The sequence below is a fragment of the Brassica napus genome, chromosome C5, assembly GCF_020379485.1.
Source record: "Brassica napus cultivar Da-Ae chromosome C5, Da-Ae, whole genome shotgun sequence".
Lineage (NCBI taxonomy): Eukaryota > Viridiplantae > Streptophyta > Magnoliopsida > Brassicales > Brassicaceae > Brassica > Brassica napus.
In genome coordinates, this window is record NC_063448.1 from 1,022,805 (window position 1) to 1,049,030 (window position 26,226).

General features: G+C 41.7%; 7 protein-coding genes across 7 annotated transcripts; 3 read left to right on the forward strand and 4 right to left on the reverse strand.

The window, feature by feature from the left end:
• Window positions 1-20: 20 nt before the first annotated feature.
• On the forward strand, window positions 21-1,857 carry LOC106401423 (exosome complex component RRP4 homolog). The gene is made up of 7 exons (XM_013841934.3): window positions 21-267; window positions 338-439; window positions 530-575; window positions 653-742; window positions 901-966; window positions 1,046-1,114; window positions 1,204-1,857. Exons 1-7 carry the CDS (start codon window positions 107-109, stop codon window positions 1,639-1,641), a joined length of 972 nt encoding a protein of 323 aa, XP_013697388.1. The 5' UTR covers window positions 21-106; the 3' UTR covers window positions 1,642-1,857.
• Window positions 1,858-1,996: 139 nt separating this feature from the next.
• LOC106401422 (putative E3 ubiquitin-protein ligase RF4) lies at window positions 1,997-5,555 on the forward strand. Its single transcript, XM_048757696.1, has 3 exons — window positions 1,997-2,163; window positions 2,405-4,469; window positions 4,889-5,555. The coding sequence occupies exons 2-3, from the start codon at window positions 2,418-2,420 to the stop codon at window positions 5,363-5,365; spliced, it is 2,529 nt and encodes an 842-aa protein (XP_048613653.1). The 5' UTR covers window positions 1,997-2,163; window positions 2,405-2,417; the 3' UTR covers window positions 5,366-5,555.
• Window positions 5,556-5,771: 216 nt separating this feature from the next.
• LOC106401028 (autophagy-related protein 18g) lies at window positions 5,772-11,326 on the forward strand. Its single transcript, XM_013841446.3, has 9 exons — window positions 5,772-6,826; window positions 7,286-7,738; window positions 7,931-8,368; window positions 8,617-8,862; window positions 8,949-9,773; window positions 9,860-10,011; window positions 10,202-10,320; window positions 10,427-10,929; window positions 11,029-11,326. Exons 1-8 carry the CDS (start codon window positions 6,650-6,652, stop codon window positions 10,876-10,878), a joined length of 2,862 nt encoding a protein of 953 aa, XP_013696900.2. The 5' UTR covers window positions 5,772-6,649; the 3' UTR covers window positions 10,879-10,929; window positions 11,029-11,326.
• On the reverse strand, window positions 11,304-12,772 carry LOC106401029 (omega-hydroxypalmitate O-feruloyl transferase). The gene has a single exon (XM_013841448.3). The coding sequence runs from the start codon at window positions 12,755-12,757 to the stop codon at window positions 11,366-11,368; it is 1,392 nt and encodes a 463-aa protein (XP_013696902.1). The 5' UTR covers window positions 12,758-12,772; the 3' UTR covers window positions 11,304-11,365.
• A 451-nt stretch (window positions 12,773-13,223) lies between these two features.
• LOC106398154 (1-aminocyclopropane-1-carboxylate oxidase homolog 5-like) lies at window positions 13,224-13,753 on the reverse strand. Its single transcript, XM_048756628.1, has 2 exons — window positions 13,409-13,753; window positions 13,224-13,328 (listed from the first exon to the last, which is right to left on the reverse strand). Exons 1-2 carry the CDS (start codon window positions 13,751-13,753, stop codon window positions 13,224-13,226), a joined length of 450 nt encoding a protein of 149 aa, XP_048612585.1.
• Window positions 13,754-20,453: 6,700 nt separating this feature from the next.
• On the reverse strand, window positions 20,454-21,017 carry LOC125575410 (1-aminocyclopropane-1-carboxylate oxidase homolog 5-like). Its single transcript, XM_048756630.1, has 2 exons — window positions 20,775-21,017; window positions 20,454-20,705 (listed from the first exon to the last, which is right to left on the reverse strand). The coding sequence occupies exons 1-2, from the start codon at window positions 21,015-21,017 to the stop codon at window positions 20,454-20,456; spliced, it is 495 nt and encodes a 164-aa protein (XP_048612587.1).
• A 13-nt stretch (window positions 21,018-21,030) lies between these two features.
• On the reverse strand, window positions 21,031-22,009 carry LOC106400137 (1-aminocyclopropane-1-carboxylate oxidase homolog 8-like). The gene is made up of 3 exons (XM_048756631.1): window positions 22,004-22,009; window positions 21,381-21,799; window positions 21,031-21,121 (listed from the first exon to the last, which is right to left on the reverse strand). The coding sequence occupies exons 1-3, from the start codon at window positions 22,007-22,009 to the stop codon at window positions 21,031-21,033; spliced, it is 516 nt and encodes a 171-aa protein (XP_048612588.1).
• Window positions 22,010-26,226: the final 4,217 nt, after the last annotated feature.

Genomic DNA, 26,226 nt, shown 5'->3' on the forward strand with positions numbered 1-26,226 from the left:
CAAAACCCTAGAATGTATCAAGGGGACGAACGTCTGGGGGTTTTTGCTCTTCTTCTCTCTCAAGCTTTGATTTGAATCGCAGGAAGATTGAGAAGGAGAGGCTCTAATGATGATGAGAAAGATACAGCTACCGTTTACCCAGACGCAGAAGGTCAGGTACGAGAGAGCAATCGAGCGGCTACAATCACTCTCATCGACGGTAAACTCCGACGCATCTGTTATCGTCACGGACACCATTCCCGTCAACCACGAAGACGCCTTCCTCAAGTAACTTCTTCTCCCTCTCTAGAAACCCTAGCTTCTCCGTTCTGGATTCGATTGGTTTTTATGATTGAAGGGGACACGGAACTTCCGAGGTCGACGGCGAGCTGCTCGCGACGGTCTGTGGAGTTGTTGAGCGCGTGGATAAGCTCGTCTATGTACGCACCTTACGCGCCAGGTGCTTTGGTTTCTCCTCTTGTGGAATTAAATTAATTAGTTACTCTGATGAGGTTTAGTGGAACTGATGAATTGATTAAATGCGTTTTAGGTACAAGCCTGAGGTTGGTGATATCGTAGTAGGCCGTGTCATTGAGGTTTGTATTGTTGTTTTAGATTTTGAAATTGAGAGATTAAAACCACATTGCACACTCGCTTATGCTTACTTGTTCAGGTTGCTCAAAAACGTTGGAGAGTAGAGCTAAACTTTACTCAGGATGGTGTACTAATGCTTTCTTCCATGAACATGCCCGATGGTAGTCAGGTACTATTGTGATTCTTTCCCAAGATTTTGAATTTTTGAGTGTTATCTGCCTCCCATTGTGTCTGTTGGTTTAGTGATTTGAGTTCCTCTGCCTCCCATGGTGTATGCTGCTTATAGTGTATGTTGGTTTAGTGATTTGAGTTTCTCTGTATTGGCAGAGGCGAAGAACGTCTGTAGATGAACTCAACATGCGGAACATCTTTGTAGAACATGATGTCGTTTGTGTAAGTCTTATTATTTTATTTTTTTGAAAGAATGTTAAATTATTCATATCCTTATTTGATTTGTACAAACTTTACTTAGGCCGAAGTACGCAGCATTCAGCATGATGGGAGCTTGCAGTTACACGCACGAAGTCAGAAGTATGGAAAGGTTGGTTCTGATTCTTCTCACATACTCAAATTGCTATACCTTCTTGTTAGTCTAAACACTAGTTTAATCAAATGAATCTCCTTTTACAGCTTGAGAAGGGACAGCTTCTCAAGGTTGATCCTTACTTGGTCAAGAGAAGCAAACATCACTTCCATTACATAGAAAGCCTTGGCATCGATTTGATCATCGGCTGCAATGGCTTCATATGGGTGGGGGAACACGTCGAGGTCAGAGATCCTGTGATGATGATAGATGGTCAAAAGGATGATGAGATGATCTCTTCCTCCTCCTCCACCAAAGAGCAGAGCCACACTCCACTCGAGACTCGACAAAACATATGCAGAATCGGGAATGCCATACGCGTCTTATCCAACCTAGGCTTCACCGTGACTGTACAAGTGATCACGGAGACTGTTAACCTCAGCAACTCAAAGAATGTCGACATACACGAGATGCTCTGTTCAGAGTTTCACGTTTTGGTAGCAGAGAATGAAGCTGAAAGAAGACGTGAAAAGAGGAAAAAGTGAAAATCTCCCATTGAAGTGCTTGAGACTTTTTGTTGTTGCAGATTCAACCGAGACTTGTAACGTGTGTTAGGTCACGTGGGCTTGTTTTTTGACTCAACAAAGCTCCAATTTTAAATCTCACTTTAAAAAAAAAAAATATATAAGCATGTCAGAGTAAGATGATGAAACCGAGTTGTGTTTTGTATTTTTTGGAAATAACTTTCCCTTTGCGTTTCATCGATTTTGTTAGTATTGATTTCCTTACCTTATCTTGACTTTGTAATAATGATTCACAGATGCATAAACAAAAACGATAAAAAAAGATTCGCTTTTAGAACCTATAAGCTGAAAAGACGAAAGTACCCTCAGGTTAAACAATACTCGCATTTTACCAAACCCCCAAAGAGAGTTTACGGCCTTCGTCTCTCTCGCTCTCTCCCCCACCCACACACTCTCTATATTCTCGCTTTCGTCTCGTCGTCTCGCTGCTACCGATCTCTCTCCGGCGCCGTTCTCCGTAAGCCGTTATCGTCTTCGTTGAAGGTCAGTCAGTATAACGCCGTTTTTTTTCTCGAATCGATGTTGGTTCAAATTCGAAATTGCATTACGATTAAGCACTCAATCATCACGTATTGACCGCTTTAGAAATTCGAGGAATCTCTCTATACGTTTCACTAGTAAAAAAAAATCGCTTTTTGGAGGATGTAATCAGAGATTTAACAATATATACGCTTTATGTGTGTGTGTTTAACCTAAACTGTTCGCACGTGTGATGGATGATAAGGTGTGGAAGAAGTATGGTTAAAAAGCAAGAAGAAATGAATGTTTGTGGTCTCAGTGGTGGTGACAAAGTAGGAGTGTCATCACCACACCAGGAGAAAGGAAGGAACAACAAGAGAAAGCTAGCTGATCCTTCTCAAGATAAGGAGGCCTCTCTCACTGAGTTCCCTCGTTATGAGGATCAGCTCAAAGTTGAAGAGTCTGATACTATAGAATGGGATGACCCGTTTGCGTGCCGTCTTGAAGAGCTGCTGTCATCGAATCTGCTCGCGCTTTACCTCAACGCGATGAAGCAGGTTATTGATTGCGGATACACCGATGATGATGTGCTGAAAGCTATCTCGGGGAGTAGGCTCTACTGTGGAGGGAGTGATCTTGTGTCGAACATTGTCAGTAACGCCTTGAATGTTCTCAAGAACGGAGGCGAAGGTGGTGACGGTGGTTCGAGGGATTATGTTTTTGAGGATTTACAGCAGCTTGTTGGGTATACGTTGGTGGAGATGATAAGTCTTGTTAAGGAAGTTAGGCCGTCGCTCTCGACAGTTGAAGCCATGTGGCGGCTTTTGATGTGCGACTTGAATGTCTTGCAAGCGTTTGAAATTGAGTCATCTGATTCTCCTGGTTTCAGTTTGAGTGAAGCATCTGAGTCTCTTGCTTCTGAGTCTAATAATCCTCCGAACTCGGGTGGTCCAGATAATCAAAAGCCTCAACAAACCAATGCGCAAAGTGATCAGAGTGAGCCACTCAAGTTCGGAAACTTCCCTAACTACAAGAATACTCATTCTACTGGAACAACGTCAGGAAAAGGAGTAGCTTCAGGTAGCACTGTTTCTGGTGCAGGCGTTAAGAGTACATCTTTTACTCTTGTCTCTGATGAAAAAGTAGTGTCTTCTCGAAAAGGCCGCACTAAGAAAGAAATACCCATGCTTCGTCAGAAATCGTGTGTGGAGAAGATTAGGACTTACAGCAAAGGCAGTGGCAGCTATAAGGCGGCAAAGTTTGCATCAGTCGGCAGTTTCCTTCTAGAGAAGAGAGCCAAATCATCTTCTGAATTGTTGGCCAGAAATTGCTCATCAAAGATGACAACAGAGATTGGGGTGAAAGTTTCATTAGAGGAAACCAGCTGTTTCGTACGTAAGAAGAGTAGTAAGTCAGAATCACCTGTGGTAGTGGTCGACGGACAGGGATATATAACCGCCTTACCTGCAATTGCTGCAACTAAAGCATCCAAAAAGAAGTCTGGTTCTGAGCCTATAAAGCTGGTACCTTCAGCTTCAGAAAAGAAGTCTGGTTCTCAGCCTGCAAAGCTGGTACCCTCAGCTTCGGAAAAGAAGTCTGGTTCTCAGCCTGTAAAGCTGGTACCTTCAGCTTCAGAAAAGAAGTCTGTTTCTTCTGTTAAGTCTGTTTCTTCTGTACCTATAGCTTCAGGGAAGAAGTCTTGTTCTGAGTCTGAAGAAAAGGCTTCTGTGTCTGAAAAGTTAGCACCAGATTACTACGCTGGTATACCGTATGATGCATCTCTGGGTATATATATTCCCCGGGATAAAAAGGATGAGTTGATTCTAAAGCTAGTTCCTCGAGTGGATGACCTGCAGAATGAACTGCAAGTGTGGACGGACTGGGCTAATCAGAAAGTAAAAGAAGCAACTGGTAGACTTCTCAAGGATCAGCCAGAGCTCAAGGCATTAAGGAAAGAGCGAGAACTGGCAAAACAGCATAAGAAAGAGAAGCAGTTAATGGAGGAAAACACTATGAAGAGGCTGTCTGAGATGGAGATTGCGGTGAAAAATGCGACCAGCCAGTTTGAAAAAGCTAACAATACTGCACGCAGGCTCGAGGTAGAACAATCTTCACTGAAGAAAGAGATGGAAGCTGCTAAGATGAGAGCTGCTGAGTCTGCTGAGAGTTATAGAGAAGCAAAAGAGAGAGGGCAAAGATCGTTTAAGGATAGTCAGTCGTGGGAAGGGCAGAAGGCTATGTTGCAGGAAGAGCTCAAGGTTCAAAGAGACAAGGTGACAGTGATGCAAAAAGAAGTCAACAAAGCGAAAAATCGCCAGAATCAAATTGAGGTTAGCTAATTTTGTAGACATAAGCTTTTGCACATGTTAGGTCTTCTCTGTCTTTAAGATGTCGTCGTTAGCCATCAGCAATTTACTATAATTCTATCGGAAAAAGGTTATATTCCTTCCTGTACATACTTATATAAGTCATGTTATCATTCAGATTGAAGGAAAAAATAACTTGTTTGCTTGAATGGTTTTTAGTCTGTATGTTTATTCTAACTGCACCCCTCTGGCTCGAAGTACACTTATATCAAGTCATGTTATCATTCTGATTGAAGGAAAAATAAATTGGTTGCTTGAATGGTTTTTAGTCTGTATGTTTATTCTAACTGCATCCTTCTGGTTCGAAGTAGCTTTAGTGAGAGAATCGTTCTCAGTTAGTGATTATTCTAGTTGCATCAGTTGATGATTTCGTTCCACTGCAGGTTACTTTGAAACAAGAAAAGACGGCCAAAGGGAAACTCACTGCCCAGGCTTGTGCAATAAAGAAAGAAAGAAAGAAACTCGAAGCACTTGGAAAAGCAGAAGAAGAGCGGATCAAAGCGAAAGCGGAAGCAGACATGAAATACTACATAGATAACATCAAAAGACTTGAGAGAGATATCACAGAGCTGAAGCTTAAATCAGAGTACTCGAGAATAATGGCGCTGAAGAAAGGAGGCGGCGGAAACGAGCCAAAGCCAAGGAAAAGAGAGAATCATGGTGTGGCAAAGGTGAAGAGAGAAAGAGAATGCGTGATGTGTTTGTCAGAAGAGATGAGTGTGATCTTCTTGCCGTGTGCGCACCAAGTTCTTTGCTTCACATGCAATCAGCTTCATGAGAAAGAAGGAATGAAGGACTGCCCGTCTTGTCGTGGGACGATCCAGAGGAGGATTCAAGCTCGCTTCGCTTGCACAGGTTAAAAGCAAGCCTTTTTCTTATTTCCGACTCAAAAAAACTTAGAACAGTGGTCTCTTTGAATAAAACAGCTTTGGTTGGAAACCAACAAGCTTGGTCTTTTTTGCTTTTGTACTTTGAGAGTTGAATCTTTTAACTTACCCATGGCTTGAGGTAAGTCATACCTCATGCCATTTTTATCAACAACTTTGCCTCTTCGTATGTTCCATATTACCACCATTTCGCTTATAGTCCCTGCTTTTTTTTCTTCTTCCTTTTTTTAAGTACCCAGGAATATTCCAAAATACCAAAATATTATTGGGGGAATATGTGACAAAATAATATTTAAATTGTCGTGGTGGTACTATGTTATGGTTATATTATCTTATCCTTTTTTTCTTACATATCTGCTATACGAAGATTGTTGTTTTGAGTTATTTTAAATTCTCATATATAGATATCTCTACATAAATTGACATGAGCTGTGAATGTTGTATTGAGATTTGCTTTATGTGGACTGGAGAACAATAAAGTAGGGTGTAACTTGGGGATAGGTAACCCAGATTTGAACCATTACGTTGCAGATTAGATTATATTTAACTTATCTTTATATATTTGGTGGCGATAGAGACTACTAATTCGTTCTTGTAAGGTGAGATAAATTAATATTTTCTAATTTAAATAAGGTCCGAAAATAGTTTTTCGCTAAGGAAGATCATTATTGAATTGAGAGAAAATGAAATTTTGAAGGTCGGGCCGTATGTTATTGAACAATATTATAAAGTATACTAATTAAAAGACTTAATGAACCATGATGATGATTATCCAAATAATTTAAAATTAAATGATAACGCACACAGTCTGTAAAAAAAAAAAAAAAAAAGGCGGAAAAAACGACTTGGTGAAAATCGCTTTCTCTCGGTCGAGAAAACGAAAGGCTTAATATAAGAGAAGTAGACGAGAAGACAAATTTTGAGAGAGAGAGAGAGAGAGAGAGAGAGGTGTTGTTGATAACTTTTGCTAAGCTTTCGATTGAAGTCAAACACTACTTAAAAGCGTTTCCCCATCGATAGATAGATAATAGAGAGAGAGAGAGAGATCGATCGGATTCAAACCGTCGGATGTTATATCTCTTCGTCGGTGATTATCGGCGGAAGCCCTCCGTGGTTGAGTCTGGGGTTCTGGTGGACGGTGATGACGGTGGCGGTGGATGATCGAAGACAGCGATGCTCAGTTTTTTTATTTATTTGTTTTGTTAGTTGGTTGTGAGTTAGTTGGTTTGTTAAATAGGTAGTTGGGGTTTAGAGAAGATGATGAAGAAAGGGAAAGGGAGGAATAGTAGTGGATTGTTACCTTCTTCCTTTAAGATCATTTCTTCTTGCCTTAAAACTGTATCTGCCAACGCCACCAACGTTGCCTCCTCCGTTCGTTCCGCCGGAGCATCCGTCGCCGCTTCAATCTCCGCTGCAGAAGATGACAAGGATCAGGTCTCTTCATCTTGCTATTTTGTTTAAAAGCTTGACGAGTTTGGGATTGTTTCCTGTTTAGTGAAGTGGTGGTTGGTAACAATCTGCAACTTCTTCTCTTCTGATCTGATTGTGTCAGTTACGGCTGGTTAAATTGCTGATTTAGATGTATAATTTCTTTTTCAATTATGGTTGAAACTCTGTGAAATTGGGGCTTGCAATGTTTTTCAATTTGTTGATTAGAAGATTAGATACATGGATGGATGTATGATTATATCTGATTTAATCTGCATCTCTCAGCTAGCTTGTGTTGAATGCTTCTCATGCTAATCTAAATTTATTTTGGTAGTCTTGGTAATTAATTTCATAGGTTAAGTATTGATTGTAGTTTTAAGGTTTTCAGAATGAATAGCCTTGGTTTGTCAATCTGCATCTTTCTTCTGTTGTACATAAACATCTGAACTTTGCTTTCATGAGCAGGTGACATGGGCTGGCTTTGGCGTTCTCGAGCTGAGTCAACATATCACCAGACATGTTCTCTTACTCGGTTATCAGAATGGATTTCAAGTCTTTGATGTTGAGGATGCCTCTAACTTTAATGAACTGGTCTCCAAACGCGGTGGCCCAGTTTCGTTCTTACAGATGCAGCCATTACCTGCAAGGTCTGGTGATCATGAGGGTTTTGGGAACTCGCATCCGCTTTTGCTGGTTGTTGCTGGGGATGACGCAGCTGGCATGGGTTCGGGTCAAAGCTTTTCGCATAATGGTTCATTAGCGAGAGTAGACTCTTTCGGTGATGCCACAAGTTATCCAACCACTGTTCGCTTTTACTCCCTCAGGTCTCACAGTTATGTATATGTGCTGAGATTTCGATCATCTGTTTGCATGATTAGATGCAGCTCCCGAGTTGTAGCTGTTGGCCTTGCAACTCAAGTGAGTATCAGTAAGCTTTAAAGATGTTCTGATTCTTGTGCAAAAAAATTCTTTAGTACGAGTAGTATTTCGTCTTGAGACAAAGCTAACCTTGCTTGCACCTATAGGCCAAGTATAAATTTACACATGAGTGTAAAAGATTTATATTTTTCCTCAGACCATACACTGATGGTTTCTATTTGGTTTATGCAGATATATTGCTTTGACGCACTTACTCTGGAAAATAAGTTCAGTGTTCTCACTTATCCTGTTCCTCAGCCAGTGAGACAAGGGACAACTAGGGTTAATGTTGGCTATGGTCCGATGGCTGTAGGTCCAAGGTGGCTTGCATATGCTTCCAACAGTGCCATAACCATGAAAACAGGGCGCCTAAGCCCACAGAGCTTTGTTTCTTCACCCAGTGTCAGTCCAAGTAGAGCTGCAGGTGGAAGTAGCGTGATGGCCCGTTATGCAATGGAGTCTAGCAAGCAGTTAGCCAATGGACTACTCAACTTGGGGGACATGGGATATAAAACATTGTCAAAATACTACCAAGATATGCTCCCTGATGGATCTAATTCTCCAGCGTCGCCAAATTCAATCTGGAAAGTTGGTGGGGTTTCTGGATTGGATGCAGAGAATGCTGGAATGGTTAGTTTTATTCTGAATTTGAACATCTTGAGCAATTCTTAGGTCACATTATTCCTTTCCGCTAGAGTCGTCTAGCAGTCATTACTCAGCCGTGATAGAGATACTTAAAAGCTCAGAATTTCTACATAGTTTCTTACTAGGGCTCCTGAATCAAAGATCTTAATCAATAGTCACTTGCTTCAAGCTTTGTTCCCTTGCTAGTGTTTTGGATTAATTTATTGCACACATTTTGAATGTTCGTTTCATAGGTTGCTGTCAAAGATCTTGTTTCCGGAGCTGTAGTATCACAGTTCAAGGCTCATACAAGTCCTGTCTCAGCCCTTTGTTTTGATCCTAGTGGAACCCTATTGGTTACTGCTTCTGTGTGTGGGAACAATATCAATGTCTTTCAGATCATGCCATCTCGTTCGCATAGTGCACCTGGTGACCTAAGCTATGAGTGCGACACTTCTCATGTGCATCTCTTCAAGCTGCATAGAGGGATCACTTCGGCCGTAAGTATACCTTTAAGTTGTGACATATGTCCTTTCTTTTTAATATGCGGTTTTCTTGATTGGAAAATTTCTACCCCTTTTAACAGATTGTCCAGGACATTTGCTTTAGTCGTCACAGTCAGTGGGTGGCTATTATTTCATCCAAGGGTACTTGCCACATTTTCGTTTTAAACCCCTCTGGCAGCGATGCTGGGTTGCTACCTTTAAATTATGAGGGTGAAGAACCTGCCCGACTTTCAGCTTCAACTTTTCCATGGTGGAATACGCAAACTTTGGCAGTTAATCATCCGTCTTCATCGCCACCACAAGCTGTAGCCCTTTCTGTAGTGAGCAGAATAAAATACAGCAGTTTTGGGTGGCTTAACACAGTAAGCAATGCTGCCACTGCTGCAACTGGAAAAGTTTTTGTACCATCGGGTGCCGTGGCTGCTGTTTTTCACAAGTCTGTTACTCATGACCTTCAACAGAACTCGCGGACTAACTCATTGGAGCATATCTTAGTATATACTCCATCAGGCCATGTGGTGCAGCATGAACTTCTGCCATCTGTTTGCGCAGGATCACCTGAAAGTGGTTCGAGAGTGCAAACCGCATCACATGCTCAAGTTCAGGAGGATGACTTGAGGGTCAAAGTTGAGCCTATCCAGTGGTGGGATGTATGTAGAAGGTCTGACTGGCTGGAAACAGAGGAACGACTTCCCAAAAGTGTCACTGAAAAGCAATACCATTTGGATACAGGGTCGAGTAACTTACCAGTCCATGAGGATGCATGCCTTTCCCTTGACATCAATGGCAACTTTGGTGAAGATAAAACTAGTTCTGAGAAGGCCCCTGAAAGATCCCACTGCTATCTTTCTAACTTTGAAGTAAAGCTTACCTCAGGGATACTACCAGTGTGGCAAAATTCGAAGGTATTTTTTTTGTCAAAATTTCTCTTTCTTGCTTATAGCTGTACTTATCTCTTGATTTTTATTTTGCTTTCTTGATGTGGTGGTAGATCTCTTTTCACGTGATGGACTCTCCAAAAGATAATACTGGTGGAGAGTTTGAGATAGAAATCGTTCCAGCCCATGAACTTGAAATAAAACAGAAAAAACTCATGCCAGTTTTTGATCATTTCCACAGCACCAAAGCTACGCCGGAGGAGAGGTAATCCCAAAAGCTGGACAACTATTTACTGTCTTCTTGTACTATCCATTTCTTAGACGAAAGTTTCTAGGTGGACAAGAATTCTCACGTGCTTTACTCACACAGCCTATGTATTCTCTTTTCCAAGTTTCCTGTTTTATGTTCCCTGATGCATATCTTAATGCTTTGAATCATGGAATGTCTGACATAGGTTTTCCATGAAATGTTATCACACATCGCCGTTGGGATCTTACCAAGCCAATGGAAAGATTTGCCAAGATATAATCAACTGTCACTCGAAGCCAGGATCTGCTGGAAGTTCTGAAGAGAGTAAGTCAATATTCCCTTCCCTAGTTATCATTTATGAGTTTGTTCATCACCTCGTCGATATCCTTTCAAGTTATGTGAAAGTAATCATTTGTTTTAATTGTAATAGGTTCATCTAAACGGATGGATAATTTCCATGATTCGGATCACATGAACAACTCATTCAAGTCTTCTTCAAATCTTTACCCAACAACAAATGGGTTCTACAAGGAAATAGAGAAGGAGAACACAAATGGGTTTGTTGAGAAACCTGTAACAGCCGAATTCTACACGCTAGAAGAAACCCGGATGGAGAAGCACATCACAAATGGCTTCACCACACAACCTGTTCAGACAGATATCACTGTCAATGAACAGATGCTCTCTACAGAAGAATCTCCTATGAACTTTGGTTTTTCTCTGCGTGAAGAACATTGCAAAGCAGTAGCAGATCCAAAAGAAGAACACCTGATGAAGTCAGCTGAAGTTACAAATGGTCATCATCTAAACGTCAACAACAGCACAGAGAAACCACAAGGAGATGAGATGGTATGTGGTATGGTCTCCTTTGTAGGCGATTGATTCTCATGGTACCACACTCAAAAGCCTCGGGTCTATGTATAAATATCTATGGTGAATCCTCTTTCACAACCTTTAATGCTATTTATTATCTAAGAAAACAGTTGAGAGAGACTAACCTATCTTCCTAATTTTTTTTTTTGGTTTGAACAGACAAATAGTTGTCAAAAGTCCTGAAGGCGTTCTGAAGTTTGTAAATGTGTAAAGATCATCAACACTGGCCTTGAACTAATTTTTGTACAGTTGGATCCAGGTAAAGATCATCAAACACCTTGGCCTTGAACTTCACCAGTCGTCCTTTTATTTGTGTGTGGGTTTCGTTTCTCATGGTGATTTCTTCTGCGACTTGTTTCTCGAGTATTTTACAGTTGCCGGAATAAAATCAACAGCTGTTACTGCAAGAACTGAATACTGAAATCATGTGATAATATATGTGAATGATGTTTTATTATGGCTTCTTCTTTTTTATTATTCTCGCATCATCGGCTTATCAATCATTTAAAGATAGAAGCCGAGTGAATTTATGAACAGCAGCAGGAGGCAAACAGAGGCAAACCACCATGCTCTGATCACCACCAGACTCGACTCCTCCTTGAGGTAACAATACACAAACCTGTGGCGTAGGCCTCAAGTCTATTGGTCCTGCGTAAACCGGTTTACCCCATCCAAAATCCGCTGTCTCATACATCTCAAACCGTGTCCATTGCGTTATCATTAGCTTCCCTCCGAACTCTAACCTCTTTGGCCGTTTCACCTCCACGTAGTCCACCATAGAACGCAAGTAATCCTCTGTAACCCTAACCCTCGCCTCTTGAACCAGCCTCGTCGTCTTGGAAAGAGAATCGTTCATAACATTGTTGACACTGCTCGTAGCGCAAGCCAAACACACCACGTTGCCGTAGAACCCTTCTCTCAGCTTGAGAGCTTCGAGTCTTGTTCTCACGTTGACTGAAAAAGTGAGCCTGAGATTGTATTCTAATGGCTTCACATCAAGTGCTTTGACCCATGATTTCCATATATGTGCAGCCATTGCATCAAATGAGCTGCACATTAGGCTCGAGTCTTGTCCTTGAGCAATGCTTTTAATCCGACGCTGAAACTCCTTGTTTATCCTGTAACATTTCTGCAATGGCTTCGTTTCCCACAGAGAGTTAGTCAGATTCGATCTTTCTTCAACTGCAAGGTACTCATCATGTGTGTACTTCACCATTGGAGGGTTCCTTGGTTTAAAAACTTCTCTATCCCAAACCGGCTCAGGATCTGCAATCAGTCTCCCGTTTTTGGCAGTAGCAGCCCACGAGGCAAGAAACTGCATAGCTCCAAAACCATCGCAGATGCAATGGCAGAGTCTAATCCCAAGGCTAAACCCACCACATGTGAAGAACGTTACTTGAGCTATAAGTAACGGCATCTCAAGTATTTTGTAAGCTTCTTCTTTAGGATACTGAAAGATTAACGGTAGCCAAGCTGGATTTGGCACTGTGAGATCTCCAAGATCATCTAAGGCCATTGAAGAACTCGCTGACACCATCAACGCACCTTGCTCTGCGCCGAAGAAAACTTCTAGTTTCCCGTTTTCCACTTCCCTTAACCTACCGGAGAATGGATAATACGGAACAAGAACCTCGCCAAGAGCATCTTGAAGCCATTTAAGTACCAAACACTCTCGAGTTTTGGTTTGGTCATTGCTTGAACGGTAGAAATAAACGGAGGGAGTGAGGACACGCGCTCCGACCGTATCATCCAGGTTTGATAGATAGAGACTATGGTGAGGAGACTGATCTGCAGGTGTTGGACTTGATGGATGTACAAGAAAATTGCTGTTGATGGTGACTGGGATATGGAGATGAGAGAACTTAAGTTCTTGAATGCAGGAATCCATTTTTGATAAATTAAACAAGATATATAGTTTCAATCTTTTTTGTTTTGTTTTGATCTTTACACCAATACGGTACCCCCCATGAAGAAGGGACGAATTTGTAGAGAGAATTCAATTAGCTAAACCGGTTTTTGGTTTAGGTGAGAGATAGGTTGCAGGTGTTGTTCTTGCATAGTAAACTGGTTATTTATGTGTTGTATCATCCAACAAGCATGAGATGAAAAAACAAGTTGTGCATGATTATTATTATTATTATTATTATTACGTCGTACAAAGGACATAGTGTCACGACAAATACTGAATAGTGAGACAAGACATGAGTTTGTCAAAGAAGATACTGATTCACCACATGTCTTAGATCCTAAACTGATGTAACGCAGGAGTACTGATTGTTTTTGACCTGAAGATGGCTGCGAACTCGTTGATGGTTAACTCCCTGTACTTGGCAGGGTTTTCTTCAGACAGAGGATTAGCCTTCATGAATGTGCTGAAGAAACATGGTGCTGAAATACGCGGTACAGAAGATCCATACCACTCTATGCTCCGCGCTTATGAACTTGTCATTGGTTATAAGCTGCACATGGTATATTACAAAAAAGATCAAACCATAGATGAAACGAAGCTAGAACTCAGGACATTTTATTCTTAATTGACCTGGAGAAGATCTCCCATGTTAGCGACAAGAGCTCTAGGGACAGGAGGGACATCAATCCAGGTTTGGTCATGGAGAACTTGAAGCCCTCCAATATTGTCCTGAAGTAGGACTGTGAGATACGAAAAATCGGTGTGCTTGCTTAAGCCTAAAGTTAGGTCAGGCTGAGGGCAAGGTGGGTAGTATTGGCAGAACATGACTTGAGACTTGGCGCAATCAATGTCCTTGAGGTGACTTGAGTTTTGCCCCAAAGCCTCTGATAGAAGCTCAAAGAGAAGTTCACCTAAGGCCTTCATGTGTTTTGAGAACTCCATCATACTCCCTGCCACATCAAAACAACTATCCATGCTAAGCTTCAACTTTACTCTTTAGTATATATCATTCCTAGATAGTTAGCCATTATCAAAAGACATGCATGGTTATAAAGTTTTCGTACGACTCATTCCGGTCTGTTTATTGATGCTACTTCAAGTTTGAGTAATAAAATTTTTGATGTAAAAAAAAAAAATCAAAAGGCATGTATAATCATGGTCGGTTTTTGGCACAATCCGATGAAACATTGGTAGTGAGTCCCAAAATTTTAGTAAGAAGCAATATATATATATATAGACATGGCTTCTAATTTTTTGTTATAAAAAACTTAGGGTGTAACCAGGTTCTGTACATTAGCCAGTAGGATATAAAACAACGCACCTAAAAGGGCCGAGAATAAACAAAAGGGTCCATTTTTTTTATAAATCACATGTATCCCGACCTAATGAACCAAAATCAATTATTGGTTTTGTACTTTTGTTAGTTGTCGCCATTTGTATATTTGAGCCACACCTGAAAAGATTTTGTTTATTATGTGACTGGTTTCGATGATTACGATAAGATGACCCCCTTTATTTGGGGCTTTAGTTTGGGCTTGGTTCTGGAGCTCAGTCTTGAACTAGGCCTTATCATGTGCATAATAAGTTCAAGGGTTGAGTCTTTCCCGTTTACAAAAATATAAATCTTTTACGAGGAAATGAAGTATCATGGTGTGAAGTAAAGGTCCAATTCCTGGCCCACACAAGTCCAGCAACGTTTGAAGACCTGCAACAAAAGGAATAATCACGTTAGTTTCCTTTTCACGTTCGACAAGAGACAAAGCGTTGAATACAATTAGGAATAGGAAATCTAATGTCGGTGGCTGGAGTTATAAATAGGGAGGTAGTAAAGGCTTTAAGATCATCCGAAAATACAGACAATAACGAGCAAGAGAGAAAGATCAAGAGCAATATTAAACAGGCTTCGTTTACTTATTAACCTTGTGATCTCTAATAGTTGATTGTGAGACTCTTTTGCATTCTTGAATAAAAGATACGTTTTGATTCATTGTTATTCTAAAGCACAAGTTGGATAGAATTCCTAACAAGTGGTATCAGAGCAATCCAGGTTAGATTGCAGGTGCTTAAAGGATGGGGAAAACAAGGATCGAAATTGATAGGTTCGACGGAACCGGAGACTTCTCGCTGTGGAAAGTTCGTATGATGGCTCACTTTGGAGTCCTAGGGCTAAAGAACATCCTAACTGATGAGAACCTTCTGTTGGATCCGCCAAAAGAGGAAGCAGAAGGAGATACGAAGGTCACAGGAGATGGAACTACGGAATCAAGCTCAAAGATCGATCCCGTTAAACTTGAAAAGTCGGAGAAGGCAAAAGACCTCATCGTCGTCAACGTAGTTAACCAAGTTCTACGGAAGATCAGCCACTGTGAAACCGCTGCTGCAATGTGGACCGCATTAAACACGTTGTACACAGAAACCTCTTTGCCGAATCGTATCTACTTGCAACATAAGTTCTACACGTTCAAGATGAACGATTCCAAGGGCATAGATGCAAACGTTGATGATTTTCTAAAGTTAGTAGCAGACCTAAGTAACTTGAACGTGGACGTCTCAGAAGAAGTTCAAGCTATCCTGTTACTAAACTCAATGCCTCGTATGTATGATCATCTTAAGGAAACTCTCAAATACGGTAGAGACACTCTCAAGATCAATGAAGTGACAGGTGCCGCGAAGTCAAAAGAACGAGAGTTACTTGAAAGTGGAAAGCTTTCAAAATCACAAGATGAAGGGCTGTACGTGGAAGATAGGGGAAGATCATTTAACAAAGGAGGAAACCGAAACGGTAAAGGCAGATCTAAGAGCAGACACGGACGATCCAAATCAAAGCCAAGATACGATAAGAACAACAAAGGATGCTGGACATGCGGGAAGGAAGGACATTGGAAACGGGAATGTCCGGAGAAGAAAACGCATAGAGCTGCTAATGTAGCTGAAGAACCTAAGCAGCCATTTGTACTAACAGTTAGTACACACGACGCCAGTTCAGAATGGGTCATGGATTCTGGTTGTTCTTTCCATATTACACCCAACAAAGATGTTCTGTTTGACCTAGTAGAATTTGAAGGAGGCAAGGTTTTGATGGCAAACAACACTCACTGCGACGTCAAAGGGATTGGCAAGATAAGGATTGTGAGACCCGACGGAACCGTGGTTATTCTTACAGATGTAAGATATATGCCTAATATGAGCAGGAATCTAATATCCTACGGGATGCTAGAACGAGCAGGTTGCAAATACGAAGGAAAAGACTTCTTAATACGTTTCTTCAAAGATGGGAAAGAGATTTTATCCGGTAAGTACCATGAAGGATTGTATTACTTGCAAGGAACAGTTATGAAAGGGGAAGCAAATGTGTCAAGGGCAGAAACTGACAAGACAAAAATATGGCACTCGCGTCTGGGACACATGAGCTTAAAGAATCTGAATGTGCTCGTGAAAGATGGATACTTGTCCAATAAAGAAGTGGATAAACTAGAGTTTTGTGAGACCTGTGTTCTGGGAAAGTCCCACAAACAAAGTTTTCCAATGGCTAAACACACTTCAAAAGGTGTTTTGGAGTACATGCATTCTGATATATGGGGCGCGCCATCAAGCCCTGAGAGTCTAGGAGGATGCAAGTACTTTATAAGTTTCATAGATGATTATTCTCGAAAGGTTTGGATTTACTTCCTAAAATCTAAAGATGAAGCTTTCAGCAAATTCAAAGAATGGAAGGATGCCGTGGAGAACAGCACAGGGAAGAAATTCAAGTGTCTTAGGATGGATAACGGGTTAGAGTTTTGCAATAAACAGTTTGACAAACTATGCAAAGACTCTGGTATAAAAAGACACAAGACTTGTCCATACACGCCACAACAAAACGGTGTGTCTGAAAGAATGAACAGGACAATCATGGAGAAGGTGAGATGCATGCTCGCAGAATCTGGGTTAGGCGAAGAATTCTGGGCTGAAGCTGCATCAACAGCGGTCTACATTGTTAACCGATCACCAAGTTCTGCCATAGATTACCGTTTACCAGAAGAAGTATGGCCAGGTGTAAAACTTGAGTTGAATCACTTAAGGAGTTTTGGATGCTCTGCTTATGTTCATACTACTCAGGGAAAGACAAGCCCTAGGGCAGTAAAGGGCATTTTCGTAGGTTACCCATTCGGGGTAAAAGGATATCGAGTGTGGCTGTCTGAAGAGAAAAAATGTGTCACTAGTAGGAACATAGTGTTTAACGAGGAAGAGATGTTTAAGCACACAGTGACCCATCGAGAAAAAGTAGAATCAGAAAAGGAGAAAACAAAAAGAGTGGCGTTTAAGGAAAACCTAATAGATGGCCCTACATTACTCACTAGTAAAACCGAAGAACCATTGGTTCAAGGTGGAGCTACTGAAACAGAAGAATCAGAAAGCTCAGAAGAAACCAGTTCTGTAGAAGAAGATAAAGACTCAGAAGCAGAACCAGAACTCGAGGGATATATGCTTGCACGAGACAGAGTTCGAAGGACAATCAAGCCACCTTCAAGGTTTGAAGATACTGATTTTGCAGCTTATGCTTTAGCCGCATCTGAAGAGATAGAAATCGACGAGCCAAAGTCGTTTAAAGAAGCTATGATGAGCAAGAAAAACAAGTTTTGGAAGAATGCTGCTAGGGATGAAATGGATTCTCTTCAAAGAGCTGGCACATGGATACTGATTGAAAAACCCGAGAATGCAAAAGTTATAGGCAGCAAATGGATCTTCAAATTGAAACCTGGAATACCTGGAGTCGAAGATCCAAGGTATAAAGGAAGATTGGTTGCACAGGGATTTTCTCAAAAGGAAGGAATTGACTACAATGAAGTATTTTCACCTGTCGTGAAGCATGTGTCGATCAGATTGATATTGTCTCTCGTGGTCAACAGGGATTATGAGCTTGAGCAGATGGACGTTAAGAGAGCTTTTCTTCATGGAGATTTGGAAGAAAGAATTTTAATGAATCAACCAGAAGGATTCATAAAGAAAGGAGATGAAAACAAAGTTTGTTTACTAAAGAAGTCATTATATGGATTGAAACAATCTCCAAGGCAATGGAATCCTAAGTTTGATTGTTTCATGAAGAGCCAGCGGTTTGTAAGAAGCAAGGAAGATCCATGTGTTTACATGAGAAACGTGAACACAGAACAAGCCGTGTACTTACTTCTATACGTCGACGATATGCTTATAGCTTCGGGAGATAAACAAGAAATCAGAAATGTGAAAGAGAGCTTAAACAAAGAGTTTGAGATGAAAGACTTAGGAAAAGCTTCAAGGATATTGGGAATGGATATCATAAGAGACCGAAAGAAAGGAACCTTAGTATTATCTCAAGAAAATTACTTGGAGAAGGTTCTGAATTCGTTTGGGATGGCTGAAGCAAAGGAAGTGATTACGCCAACCTCCACTCAATTTAAATTGAGGAGTCTTACAAAAGACCAAAAGGAAGAAGAAGGAAGGTACATGCAAGATATACCGTACGCAAGTGCTGTTGGGAGTCTTATGTACGCCATGGTCGGTTCAAGACCTGATTTAGGCTTTGCAGTCGGACTCATAAGCCGATTCATGTCAGAACCAGGAAGGGAGCATTGGTCAGCTGTTAAGTGGGTTCTAAGATATCTAAAAGGTGCTACAAAAAGATGTCTTACATTTACTAAACACTCCAAGTTTAGTATTGAAGGTTTTTGTGATTCCGACTACTCAACTGACCTTGACAGGAGAAGATCGGTAACTGGATATGTGTTTCAAGTTTGGGGAAACACAGTTAGCTGGAAATCGAGTTTACAGGAAGTGGTAGCTCTTTCAACGACTGAAGCAGAGTACATGGCTCTTACCGCAGCCGCGAAAGAAGCCATATGGTTAAGAAAGTTATGTGCAGAGTTGGGTTTTGAACAAGAAAGTGTTAAGATACACTGCGATTCACAAAGTGCTATAGCCCTAGCAAAAAATCATGTTCATCACGAAAGAACTAAACACATAGACAACAAATACCACTTCATAAGAGACGTTGTAGCAGAAGGCAAGGTTCACCTATCTAAGATCCATACTAGTAAGAATCCAGCAGATTTCTTAACTAAAGCCGTACCTGGGCCTAAGTTTGATCTCTGTTGTGATCTCTTAAACATCGCCTAGAAGGGCTAGGCGCCACAGGTAACGTCATTGTTGTAACCTCGCCACAGAAGAAATAATGAGTTGAGCACTCCGGTTATTTCTTAAACAACAATAAAGGGACTTTAGAGTTCCAAGGAAACGTTACCTATGGGGAAGGAGAGGTGAGGGATAAGGGTTCTTAGCTCAAGGTGGAGAAGCTTCAAAGATGATCACCGTGAGAGAACGTCTTAAACAGCTCTGGGAGCTGAAGGGAGACGAGTATCTCAGATACAAGGGAAGCAAAATAGTGTTCATTAGACATAGTCTTAAACAGCTACAGCATAAAGACAGTGGCTTTATCAAGAGCTGAAGGGAGACATGTGTCTGAAAAATGGTGAAAGCTTCTAAAGGTTCATATAACTCAAAACCGAGACGTTGAAGAATCGCATCTCACTGTCATACTCAAAAGAGATACACTAACATTTAAAGCAAACTCAAGACAGAGAATCTTACCAGGAGTACTGTAATAATTCGACAAGGTTGAAACAGTTCATCCATCATCTACAACATGCAAGATACCGATTTGATAATCATCAAGAAAAAAAAAAAGGAACTCGCGAGCTTTTTTTTTAAAAAAAAGGATTACGGATCCCTTACCATGTAGGAGTAGCTGATGAGATTGAAAGAGAGAGACCTGAGGATTTGGAAGATAAGTCGATCTCAAAAATCGAATCCGTAAAAGGGGGTGAAGGAAAAGGTAGCGGCGTACGAGCTACATCGGAGCTATGGCGAAAAGGATTCGCTGATAGACTTCATCACCGCTTCGAAGAGAACAAGGAGCATGACGATGGCGATTGATGGCGATTACGGATCTTCAGGCGGAGTGGTCTATGGAGTAAACTCGAGAAAGGAGAAGAAACGCTCCAGGTTCGTCGACGTTTCCATAGACAAAGTGAAAAGCAGTTGGGCCATAAGTTGTGGACAGCAATATGGGTCTTAGGTGGAGAATTGTGAAGTAAAGGCCCAATTCCTGGCCCACACAAGTCCAACAACGTTTGAAGACCTGCAACAAAAGGAATAATCACGTTAGTTTCCTTCTCACGTTCGACAAGAGACAAAGCGTTGAATACAATCAGGAATAGGAAATCTAATGTCGGTGGCTGGAGTTATAAATAGGAAGGTAGTAAAGGCTTTAAGATCATCCGGAAATACAGATAATAACGAGCAAGAGAGAAAGATCAAGAGCAATATTAAACAGGCTTCGTTTACTTATTAACCTTGTGATCTCTAATAGTTGATTGTGAGACTCTTTTGCATTCTTGAATAAAAGATACGTTTTGATTCATTGTTATTCTAAAGCACAAGTTGGATAGAATTCCTAACACATGGTTTGGTGATGAACTGATGGTGAGGCTATAAGCCTCGAAAACGTGTACATTATTGTATTAAATTATTATTAGTTTTCATAGTGTACCTTATTCAAAGATTTCAAATATCTTACAAGTAGTGTCGCGGCACATATTATAAGAGGAAGACCAAACGTAACTAAGAGTTGGACAGATTATAGCAATGATGGATATATGTTTCAGATCCTGAGATGGAGTAACCTAGTAATGGTGATCTCTTTTGAACTGAAGATGTTTGAAAACTCGGTGATGGAACAGTCCCTATACTTGGGAGGGTTATCTTCTGAGAGGAGCTCTTTGATGGGTCCATATACTCGAGGATTCGCCTTCTTGAACGTGGTGAAGAAACATGGCACTGAAACACGCGCTTCAGAAGATTCATGCGCTATCACCCTATGCTCCGCGCTTATGAACTTGTCATTGGTTATGAACTGCACACAAACAAAATAAAAAGAGCTTCATATATATTAATATTTAATCCGTGAATAGAAGGAAGCTACAAGCCACAAAAGTTTCTTCTTTAACCTGTAGAAGATCTCCAATGTTAATGACAAGATCTCCAGGGGCAGGAGGAACATCCATCCAGGCTTGGTCATGGAAAACTTGAAGCCTCCAATATTGTCCTGAAGTAGAACGGTGAGAAAAGCAAAATCACTGTGCTTGCTTAAGCCTAAAGTAAGGTCAGGCTGAGGGCAAGGTGGGTAGTACTGGCCAGTCATCATTTGAGACTTGGCGCAATCCATTTCCTTGAGGTGGTTAGGTGTTCAATCCTAAAGCCTCTGACAGAAGCTCAAAGATCAATTCACCTAAACTCATCACTTCCTTTGAGTACTCCAACATGACATCCCTGCCACATCAAAATGTTTCCATGCTTAGCATCATCTTAAATTAATCCTCATTCCCAGCTATTGCCCTAAGCAAACCATCTCAACTTTTTGAGGCATATCATATATACACTAAGACTTTTACATTATTTTTAGTAAATAATATAATTATTTGTAAATCCAAGAATTAAAAAAGTATACCCCTGATTAATCAAAATCTCACGTAACAATGGACAGAACATTTCAGACCGTGTTGAAAACCAAACACTAGTGAAAACTTACCCGAAGACGGCGGGCAAGTCCTGAGATCGGGGAGGATCCGGAGCCGTATAACAAATAACGGTGTCTCTCCAGGTGGCTGAGGCAGAGGTGAAGAGATCAACGTTGGTGTAGTAAAGAAAGTTTCGAGTGTGATCACGAGAGTAGAATTGCTTCCTAACTTGCAAGTCTTGCTCGTGAAACCCACGAATCCCTCCAAGCATCCTCTCCTGCAACTCGAGCGAGATCCCGTGGTTGGTTACTCTGAAGAAACCCCATTTCTCAGACGCTTCTCTGATCTGCTCCACAACGTTCCTCCGCGTCGTCAAGTCTTGATCCTTGTAGTGTACGCTTCCTCCTTTCAGATCAATGGTGGGGATGTTCACCTGCTGTGTCGCTCGTGGTGCTTTCAGGCTTGCTAAAATAGTAGGGGGTGCACGGAACTGTTGGAGCAAATCAAAGAGATGAGAGCCGTTGGAAGTTTGAAGTCGTTGAAGTTTGAATTGGTCTTTGTCATGTTTATTTGTTTAAGTCAATAATAGTAGTGCGTTTAGCACGAAGTCAGTACCGAGTCTTTAGGTCCAAGCTTGTTCAAGTAGTTGCTTATTTTTAGGAGTTCATTGTTTTCTCTGTAAGACTATTTTAACAGCCATTTGTTTCATTGAACGGATTACAGTTTTCATATACAAAAACAGAGTACTTGATATTATTACAAATTGGTATTAGAGCTCTGTGCTTAGAAAAAGAGAGATGGGAGACGACAAAATGAAACTGCCGCAGTTCGATGGACATTGGGATCACTGGAGTGAAGTTATGGAGAACTTCTTCCGAGCCAAGGGACTATGGAGTACGATTGAAACCGGTGTTGAAGAACCTGCAGATGCAACAGTGCTGACTGCAGAACAGAGCCTGCAACTGGAGAACAGCAGGACTGACGATCACAAGGTCAAGCACTACTTGTACCAGAGCATTGACAGGGTGACGTTTGAGCAGATCTTGGACAGAAGAACGTCTAAGATCATCTGGGATTCGATGAAATCGAAGTATGGTGGCAATGCTCGAGTGAAGAGATCGCTACTGCATAAGTTGAGAAGAGATTTTGAAGTCTTGGAGATGAAGGAGAGTGAAAGTATTGAGGAATACTTCAAGCGTGTGTTGGGAATTACCAATCAAATGAGGAGCAATGGTGAGGTCATGACAGACTCAAAGGTGGTTGAGAAGATTCTCAGAACTCTCAGTGAGAAGTTCATGTATGTGGTGGTATCAATTGAAGAATCCAAAGACATTGAGACCGTCACATTAGATGAACTGCAGAGTTCTTTGGTGGTTCACGAGCAGAAGTTTAAGAAGAGTGAGAAAGGTGATGATCAAGTACTAAAGATCACACATGGGAGAGGAATGGGATCCAGAGGCAGAGGGTCTTTCGCAAGAGGTAGAGGACGAGGTCGTGGCAGGACTGCATTCAACAAGAGCACAGTGGAGTGCTACAAGTGCCACAAGCTTGGTCATTTCCAGAATGAATGTCCAAAGTGGGAAGAAGAGGCAAATTATGCAGATCTTGAAGATGAAGAGATGCTACTAATGGCGTTTGTTGAGGAACTGGAGATTGATGAAGTGCATCAAGAGGAGGCAGGCAACCAAGTCGTTGTGCACTCACTAATGGTTGGTTCTGAGAGACAAGAGAGCTTAAGGAAGAAAGTATGGTTTCTTGACTCAGGTTGCTCAAATCATATGAGCGGAGACAAGAGCTTGTTCTCCACGCTTGATGAGAAATTCAGTCATTCAGTCAAGCTAGGCAACAACAAGAGGATGGAGGTTGTTGGAAAAGGGAACCTGAAGCTGATGTTCAATGGTGCAAGCTACATGATAAGTGATGTGTACTACGTACCAGAACTAAAGAACAACCTTCTGAGCTTGGGACAGCTGCAGGAGAAGAAAATCACGATCATCATTCAGAGTGGAGTCTGCAAAATCTATCATGAAGAGAAGGGCTTGATAGCAGAAAGTAAGATGAGTGCAAATCGCATGTTCATGCTGATTGATCAAGGTAAAGATGTTGCAGAATCCAGTGAACGTCGATGCCTGCAGACAACAACTGATGACATAGCAAGACTGTGGCACGAGCGCTATGGTCATCTCAGTCACCAAGGAATGAAGACACTGCAGAGTAAAGACATGGTGAGAGGGCTCCCAAACTTCGAAGCTCAGAAGTTCACTTGCTCAGATTGCTTAGTGGGGAAGCAACTGAGAAAGCCCATACCTAAGAAGAGCTCATGGAGAGCAGAAGGAGTGTTGGAGCTCATCCACTCTGATATATGTGGTCCCATCAGTCCCATATCCAACAGTGGAATGAGGTACATCCTTTGTTTCATTGATGATTACAGTAGGAAGGCGTGGGTGTATTTCCTGAATGAGAAATCAGAAGCTTTTGATCATTTCAAAATCTTCAAGAAGATGGTGGAGACAGAGACTGAGAAACACATCAAAGGTCTGAGAACTGATAGGGGAGGAGAGTACATATCAACGGAGTTCTCAAACTACTGCAAGGAGCAAGGAATCAGGAGACAGTTGACCACTCCCTACACTCCGCAGCAGAACGGGATTGCAGAGAGAAAGAACCGTACTGTGATGAACATGGTCAGGTCCATGATCGCAAACAAGAAGGTACCAAGGGTCTTCTGGACAGAGGCGGTGAGATGGACGTTCTATGTTCTTAATAGGTGCCCTACCGTGGCTGTTAAGAACATCACACCTCAGGAAGCTTGGAGTGGAATCAAACCAAGCGTGGAACACTTCAGAGTCTGGGGATGCATTGCACATGTCCACATCTCGGATCAGAGAAGAACCAAGCTCGATGATAAGAGCACACCATGTGTTCTAATTGGCTTCTCCGAAGAGTCTAAGGGTTACATACTTTACAACCCAAAGACCAAGAAGGTGATGACGAGTCGTGATGTGGTATTTGAGGAGACAAAAGGATGGGACTGGGAGAAGGATCATGATGCAGAGGAAGCTCTGACCTGGAGTGGTGATGATCTGGTTTGGGAAGAGAGTGATGAAGAAGGTGACGCTGGTGAGGAAGGAAATGATAATGGTCAGACACCACAAGAAGATCAGAATGAGCATACGGTGGAAGCCAGGGAGGGAAGAATCAGAAGGCCTCCAAGTTACTTAAGGGACTATGTTCATGTCGTGGAGAACATAGATGATGAAGAGGAAGAGGTTAACATGGTGGAGATGAACTCAACAGATCCATCTACGTTTGAGGAAGCAGAGAAGAGCTCAAAGTGGAGAGAAGCAATGGATGAAGAAATCAATTCCATCGAGAAGAATCAAACTTGGGAGCTCTGTTCACTACCTAATGAAGCGAAGTGTATTGGCGTGAAGTGGATATACAAAACAAAGCTGAATGAGCTTGGAGAGGTGATCAAGTGCAAAGCAAGGCTGGTAGCAAAGGGATACTCTCAAGAGCATGGAATCGACTACACTGAGGTATATGCTCCTGTTGCTCGAATGGATACTATACGAACTATTCTGTCTACTGCAGCACAGAGAGGATGGATCATATACCAGCTCGATGTCAAGTCTGCTTTTCTCCATGGTGTACTCATAGAAGATGTCTACATACAGCAGCCGAAAGGATATGTGGTAGAGGGACAAGAAGATGAAGTTTACAAGCTCCACAAGGCACTGTATGGGTTGAAGCAAGCTCCAAGGGCCTGGTTTAGCCGCATTGAAGAGTACTTCATGAAGTCTGGTTTCACTAAGTCACAGAACGAGGAGACGTTGTTCTTAAAGGTCAATGATCAAGGTAACATCTTGATTGTTAGTGTCTATGTCGATGACCTGATTTACACAGGAAGTGATCTCACAGTGATGATGGAGTTTAAGAGATCAATGCAACAAGAATTCAACATGACTGATCTTGGTAAGATGAGGTACTTTCTGGGGCTAGAAGTGCATCAGATGTCAACTGGGATTCACATATCACAAGCGAAGTATGCTCGAGAGATCCTGAAGCGCTTTGACATGGAAGACTGCAATCCAGTTGCCAATCCGATGCTACCAGGAGAGAAGCTTGATATGAATAAGGAAGGAGAAAGAGTAGATGCAACACTCTACAAGCAGATGATTGGAAGCCTCATGTACATCACAACCACGAGACCTGACCTTCAGTTCTCTGTAAGTCTTCTGAGTCGCTTTATGGCAAGTCCCACAAAGCTACATGCGCAAGCTGTCAAGAAGGTGTTGAGGTATCTGAAGGGGACAGCTGATTTTGGTATTTGGTACGATGGACAAGGAACTGGAGAGTTACTTGTCTACACTGACAGTGACTTCGCAGGGGATATCGATAGCAGGAAGAGTACCTCAGGCTATGTGTTCTTGCTAGACAACGCAGCAGTGGCATGGTGCTCCAAGAAGCAACCCATTGTGACGTTGTCAACTACCGAAGCTGAGTATGTGGCTGCTTCAACATGTGCGTGTCAAGCTATCTGGTTTAAGAGAGTCATGAAGGAGCTGGGGTATGAAGCAGATGGAAGCACAGTCATTCTTTGCGATAACACTTCCACAATCAAGTTATCAAAGAATCCAGTGTTTCATGGGAGATGCAAGCATATTGGGGTAAGGTTTCATTTCCTACGTGACTTGGTGAATGAAGGTGAAGTGAGTTTGGAGCATTGCGAAACAGAGGAACAAGTTGCAGACATTTTCACGAAGCCTTTGCGCAGAGAAGTGTTCGAGAAGATGAGAATCAAGCTTGGGATTTGCTCAGCTAAGGATAAGCTGAAACTTGAGGATCAAGTTTAGTTTAGGGAGGGTTTGTTGGAGCAAATCAAAGAGATGAGAGCCGTTGGAAGTTTGAAGTCGT